Here is a 6,643-nt window from a genome sequence, read left to right on the forward strand (position 1 = left end):
CCAGAGAGAGTGTTTTAGAATCTGTCTAGATCAGGCCTCCATAGTGTGTGGGCTCCTTAGAATTATCTAGGACACTTGGTGAGTGCCAGTGCGCACACACACACACACACACACACACACACGCGCGCGCGCGCGCGCGCGACAGCTTCCATATTCTCCTTTGGTTTGTGGTTTGTCAGGGAATTAAACCCAGTCATCATGTATCCCTGCAGGCCAGAAGAGGGCATCAAATCTCATTACAGATGGTTGTGAGCCACCATGTGGTTGCTGGGAATTGAACTCAGGACCTTTGGAAGAGCAGGCAATGCTCTCAACCACTGAGCCATCTCTCCAGCCCTGTGTTGTTTTGATTTAGACAAGGTCTTGTCTGCAGCCTAGAGTGGCCTTAGACTCCCATATCCTGAGATTATTATAGGTGTGGGCCCCCATGCCTGACTTAAACACTTTTTTTTTTGTAAAAAGCCCCTTCAAAGATTCTAATAAATGGTCATAGTGAAGATGTATTTCACTAGATCAGAGGTTTTACCTTTGGGAAATACTATATTTACTGGTTTGAGACAGGGTCTTACTCTGTAACACGGGATCTTGAACTGTGGCAGTCCTATCTCAACCCGAGAGCCCAGGCATGGCCTACTAGTTCTGCCTCTGTCTTTTGCAGTACTAGGGACTGAGATTAGTGCCCAATCCAGATGAGTACTGTACCACCAAACCATTCTCCAGCCTCCCTCCAAACCTTTGAGGACGGGTCCCAATATGTGGCCCTCGCTTGTGTGAGACTCACAAAGATCTGCTTGTCATTGCCTCCTGAATGCTGGGATTAAGGGGTATACCCCCACACCCAGCTGCCAGTCCCCCTTTTAGTTATCATTTAGGACAGAGTCTAATTGCTCAGGCTGGCCTTAAACTTGTGATCCCTCTGCCTCAGCTTCCCAGGCAGCTGTTTCCAGGCCTGTTCCATTAGGCCTGACTCTGTTGTCTTCAGGAACATAAAAATATTGATACATCGGTCTGTCCCTGGCATTCTTGGTTGATGGAGTAGGATCCTAGTGGTATTCAAAGTCTCCCAGAGCCTGTGCTGGCCACCAGTGCCTGAACGAACCATGTCATTTTTCCAGGGGAAAACAAGCCAACAGGTGAAAATATATTTGTGTAAGGACAAATAGCAAATACTTCTTATTTTATTTATTTGTTTATTGATTTTAGAGACAGGGTTTCTCTTTGTAGCCCTTGCTGTCCTGGAACTTGCTCTGTAAACCAGGCTGGCCTCGAGCTCAGAGATCCACTTGCCTCTGCCTCCTGAGTACTGGGATTAAAAGTGTGAGCCACTATGCCTGGCTCTAGCAAATGATTTTAAACCACAACAAGAAGAAGAAGAGGGTCTGGCTGGAGATATGGCTCAGTGATTAAGAGCACTGACTGCTCTTCCGGAGGTCCTGAATTCAATTCCCAGCACTCACATGGTAGCTCACAACCATCTGTAATGGGATCTCATGCCCTCTTCTGTCACGCAGACATGCAGACAGAGCTCTCATATACATAAATAAATAAATCCTGAAAAAAAAATCACGAGGGTCACCTGTACTCCCAAGAGTTTGCCTTCAAACTGGTCATAAAGTGGAGAATGACCTTGGATTTCTGACCCTCCGGCCTCTCCCACCTGAATGCTGAGATCACAGGCCTGTGCCCCATGCTCGGTTTGAGTTGAGTGGTAGCGGATGATTGAATGAAAACCTTGACTCACACCTTAAGGCACAAAAGCACTGGCCTCATTTATCTCTATCTCTGATCGTTAGCTCCACAGGGATACTCTTATTTCACCCTCACAACTCCTGGGGAGGCAGGGGGCAGTATCACCCCCATTTTGCCAATGAGAATTTTTTGTTTTGTTTTGTTTTGTTTTTCAAGAAAAGGTTTCTCTGTGTAACAGTCCTGGCTGTCTTGGAACTTGCTTTGTAGACCAGACTGATCTCTAATTCACTGAGATCCACCTGTCTCTGCCTCCCTGGGATTAAAGGCGTGTGCCATCACTGCCGGCTGTAGATGAGGATACTGAGGAACAAAACTGTCTAGGTGAAGCCAGGGGCACACACCTATATTCCCAACACCTAGAAGGCTGAGACAGGAAGATCAAGGATTTGAGGCCAGTTACACAAAAGCAAAAACAGGCTGAGCATGGTGGTTTCACGCCTTTGATCTCAGCAAACAAGCTGGAGACAGGCCCGGAACAGGAAGTAGACCATAGGAAGTCCAGGCCAGCCAGGGCTATTGTAGTTTGATCCTGTCTCAAAAAACAAACAATAGAAACCAAATAGAAACCAAACAACTAGAATGTGGTTCTGAGGCAGCGCTCAGTCCTAGCATCTGCAAAGCCCTGGCTTCCGTCCCCGCACCAGAAGAGAGCAAAACAAAACCACCCGGCCAAGTTGATCCTGACGAAGATAATGAATGAAGAGTCTGGAACATCCCGATCCTGGTCCAGTGTCCCCTGGTCCATCTAACCCCCTCCCATTGTGACATACATGTTCTATATTGAACAGGCTAGTATTGTGAGGTAGGGTCCGGGTGTAGAGGGGACTATGAGGTGACATTGTAGAAAACTGGAGAGTCGGGCAGGACTAGGGCAGTTCCCTCACAAATAGGGACTTTGGGGCAGCCATGTCCTACTTCATATCTCCACAAACTCATCTGGGGCTTCTGTCTTCTGGCCAAGGTGAGAGGGGGGGGTCCTGGAACTGGAGGGGACACCACAGCTTCCCACGTGAAGTTGCTTCCTGGCTTTGGGGAGGAGGTTCTGCTGGATTTTTTGGGCTGACTGTGGAATCAGTTTTCTTGGAAGAGAAGATATCCAAAAGGCCTTGCCACTTACTAATTACCCACTTGCTCACTTATTCAACAAACATTTCCCCATCACCTGCAGAACTGGGACTGGCTGGAGCTATGGATATGAGTAATGCTTACATTCCATTCCCAGCCTCTGACAGTCCTCTTGGGCTGGTTCGGATGGATTGCCCCTGCTCCCAGGCCCTGCCCCTCAGGGCCTCTTCCTCCGAGAGACCAAGAATAACATTCCATCTCATTCCTGTCTCTGCAGGTGGGGCTGCTGCTTCGGGTCCGTCCCTTGGTCTCTATAGTTCTGCAGAGCCAGTGTTGGTGGCGTCTGGTGGATTAGGTCCACTCAGCCAGAAAGCTGAGCAGGTGGTACCTGCTGCCCAGGTCTGGGGTCCTACCTTGGCAGTGCCTGAAGCCAGGGGCTGCTCTGGGTGTGCTAGCTGGGAGACACCGCGGAAGGAACACAACCGATACTGCCCCAAATTGCCCCCCATGAGGCAGCTGGAGACCTTGAGCTGGGCAGACCCCTGCTCCCGAAGCAGAGCTCCCTACCTGGGTGGCCCTAGCAGGCCCCGGCCCCTGCTGCTGTATGGGCTGTCACCAGGGGTTCTGACGATGTCCTCCGAGACAGGTGGGAAGGAGGCTGGCTCCCAACCTGACATCTGCATCCTTACCCTAGCCATGATGATTGCGGGCATCCCCACCGTGCCTGTTCCAGGCCTGCGGGAAGAGGACCTGATCCGGGCAGCTCAAGCTTTCATGATGGCCCATCCAGAGCCAGAGGGGGCTGTGGAGGGGGTGCAGTGGAAAAGGCACATGCCCACATGGCCTCTGGACAGATGCCTCTAGTGAGATCCAGGAGGGACTCCCGCTTGTCGCCAGATGAAATAGCATGAGATGCATAGGGTGGCTTCTCCGTATGGTTTTTGGGCAGATAAGGTTGGGGATGGCTATGGCAGGGATGGGAACAGGGTGTGGGTAACTGAGCCATCCTGATAAATTGCACTGATTTGTTGGGACCCTCTCCCCGCTGCGTGAGATACCACCCAGAGAGATCTGACCAGGTTAAATGAAGTTACCTAGGTAGGAAGCCCTATTTAGAGAGTAGATGCTTATTTTGTATGAGGAACCTGAGAAATTTTTGTCTAAAGTTCTAGACATTGTGGATTTTCCTCTTGCCTTGTGTCCCTGAAGACAGACGGGGCTGTAGGCAAATGATGGAAACGTGGCTGAGCAAACCCTATGAACCCATTCCTCTTTAACATGACCCACCCTGTGAGGACGCCCACTTCACAGATAAATGGAGGCTTAGAGAGCTGCCTGCTGGGAGTCTCACAGCTGGCAAAGCAGAACCAGACCTAAAAAGGTAAAAAGAACAGAAGCAACACCTGCACACAGCCCCGCCCTGTGCACACAGCCCTGCCAGTTCTTCTCCTTTCACCCCCTAACAGACCATGTATAAAGCAGACCACAGGACAAGTGTGGGGACAACATTCACTTTATTGATCCCAGGGTGGGCCGGGAAAAACTGGGAAGCCTGCCTGACTCACTGCAGCAGCCTCTTCCTTTGTGGGAAGGCTCCAGAGTTGGCATCAGGTGAGCCATCTCATGACTGGGGCAGTAGTGACCAACACGGAGTCTTCAATCTCATTACCCCCCATCTCTCTCAAGGAATCCCTTGTTTACAGAAATTTCTTGAGCTATATTTTTCCTTGTGAAAAAGTTGTCAAATCTGAAGCCAGAATGTAGAACAAAGCCCACATTCGACCATCAAAGCCTACAAATGTTCACTACTGACCCCTTAACAGAAAACATTTTCTTTCTTCTTTTTCTTCTTTTGTTTGTTTTGTTGTTTGAGACAAGGTTTCTCTTTGTAGTTTGAGTCTGTCCTAGAACTTGCTCTGCAGACCAAGCTGGCCTTGAACTCACTGAGATCCCCCTGCCTCTGCCTCCTGAGTGCTGGGATTAAAGGCTTGCGCCACCACCTTCCAGCCAGAAAACATTTTCTGACGGGTTTGCCACAGTCTAGATAGAAGACTGGAGTAGAAGGAGGACTTGCGGAGGAAGCACAGCTGTGTGCAGAGGGGAGGGTCTGAAGGCACACATGTACACGAACACTTCAGGGCAGCAACATGACCAAAAGTCAGGCCTGGTGACACAGGCCTGGAATCCCGCTCACTCAAGAGGCTCATAAGTTCAAAGCCAGCCTATCCACAGAGTGAGTTCACGACTAGGCTGGGCAACCTCGTGAAGTATCTCAAAATAAGAGGCAGTGGTCAGCACTTGGGAGACAGAGGATCAGGAGGAGTTCAAGACCAGTCTCAGCTACATCCTGAGCTCCAGGCCAGCCTAGGCGACCTAATGAGGATAGAGCAGTGGTGGTGTCTGCCTCACACACGTGCTGCTCTGGGTTCAGGGCCCAGGACTGGGTATGTCTGTGCGATCAGAGCTGTACCTGCTCGTAAGGGCCGATCCAGCTGTCGGCGAGTTCTCGAAGGGTGCTATAGCGACGCTCGAATTCCTCCTGGCTACAGTGCTGCAAGAGCCGGCCTACCTCCTCTGTGAGGAGAGTCACGGCCAGGTGTTTATCCAGGGCGGCGCTCCACTTGCTTCCCAGGATGCTGTCTAGACTGGTGGCACAGCCTGAGGTCCACGGAGCCTGCAGCATGTCAGGCTGGAGCACCTGGTGGCGGGCACTGAGCATGGCTAGGATGTGGCGGCAGGGCAGGTGGAAGGCTTGGTTAAAGTAGCAGCTGCAGCTGGCCGGGGACTGGAGCTGCACGTTGTGCGTATCCTCCAGAATCTGTATGTTCACTTTTTCTGAGCCGGAGCCAATGAGGTGCATGGATTTCTGGACCACGGCGAGCTCACCTAGGCAGAGCTGGGCGGCTGGCCCTGTGCAGATGGCGTTGAGGGAGTGCTGGATACGGGCTTCCACCAACTGCTCTGAGCTGGGGCTTTCAGGGCTCATGCCTGCAGGCGCGGGATTGTCCTTGGGAGTCACAGTCAGGCTGAGGCTTGTGTTGTCCGAAGGGTTCTGCTGCATGTATCGGAACACAGAGGCCATGCCTTGTTTCTCAAATGGGGTAGTACCAAAAAACTGACTGAGGATGTGGGCTGTGACCTCCAGGCTCTGGAAGTATCGGTTGCTCTGGGCTCGGCTTCTCCAGCGGTGGGCCAGCCAGATGCGGTCATTGAGCAGCCAGTGTGAGTGGAGCTCAGGTAGCCTGGTGGAGGGGATGCAGTCGCTCAGGAGTGTGTGCAGCTTCCTCAGGTTGCCAGCTGTGGCCGAGCACATGGTGCTCTGCAGGGAGGAGAGAAGCACACTCTGTACTGGCTGCTCGAGGGAGAGCTGATAGAATTTACCCTGGAGGAACTTACAGATGTGGAAGGCTGAGAGCAAGACCTCAGCGGTGGGGAACTCCATGGTCAGGGTGGGCAGCAGGAGGAAGTGGGGATCCACCAGGATGGTGCAGACTCGTTCCCAGGCTGGGTTAAACTTTTTGAACACCTGGAACATCTGGGCCAGGCCTTTGGCATCTTCATTGGTAGGGATAGCAAAGTACACCACTCGGGCAAGAGGACCCTCAAGCTGTACCCGGGGTCCATCTACCAGGAAGGTGTATAACACCTTGCCTCTTGGGTTATAGGTCCGGTGTATAAATAAGACCTCGGGGAAATGAGCAAAGAGGTCTTGCATGAAGGAGCTTTGGTAGCTGAAGGCATCTAGCTGAGGAGTCTTGCTAACCTGGTGCAGCAGCGTGGGTGGGCTCGAGTCCTCAATAAGATGTCCGTTCATCATTGTCAGAGGCAT

At 51.7% G+C, this 6,643-nt stretch overlaps 2 protein-coding genes across 2 annotated transcripts; one reads left to right on the plus strand and one right to left on the minus strand.

Annotated features, from left to right (window-relative positions):
- The first annotated feature begins 79 nt into the window (after nucleotides 1-79).
- Nucleotides 80-3,725, plus strand: Spata25 (spermatogenesis associated 25). The gene is given in 3 exon segments (XM_050150907.1): nucleotides 80-2,710; nucleotides 3,092-3,637; nucleotides 3,640-3,725. Coding segments are annotated over 3 exon segments (687 nt in total). The 5' UTR covers nucleotides 80-2,655.
- Zswim1 (zinc finger SWIM-type containing 1) lies at nucleotides 3,700-6,643 on the minus strand. Its single transcript, XM_050150830.1, has one exon. The coding sequence runs from the start codon at nucleotides 6,641-6,643 to the stop codon at nucleotides 5,273-5,275; it is 1,371 nt and encodes a 456-aa protein (XP_050006787.1). The 3' UTR covers nucleotides 3,700-5,272.

Source organism: Alexandromys fortis, unplaced genomic scaffold, assembly GCF_014885135.2.
Source record: "Alexandromys fortis isolate MF-2015 unplaced genomic scaffold, M_Fortis_MF-2015_v1.1 scaffold_27, whole genome shotgun sequence".
Classification (NCBI taxonomy): Eukaryota; Metazoa; Chordata; class Mammalia; order Rodentia; family Cricetidae; genus Alexandromys; species Alexandromys fortis.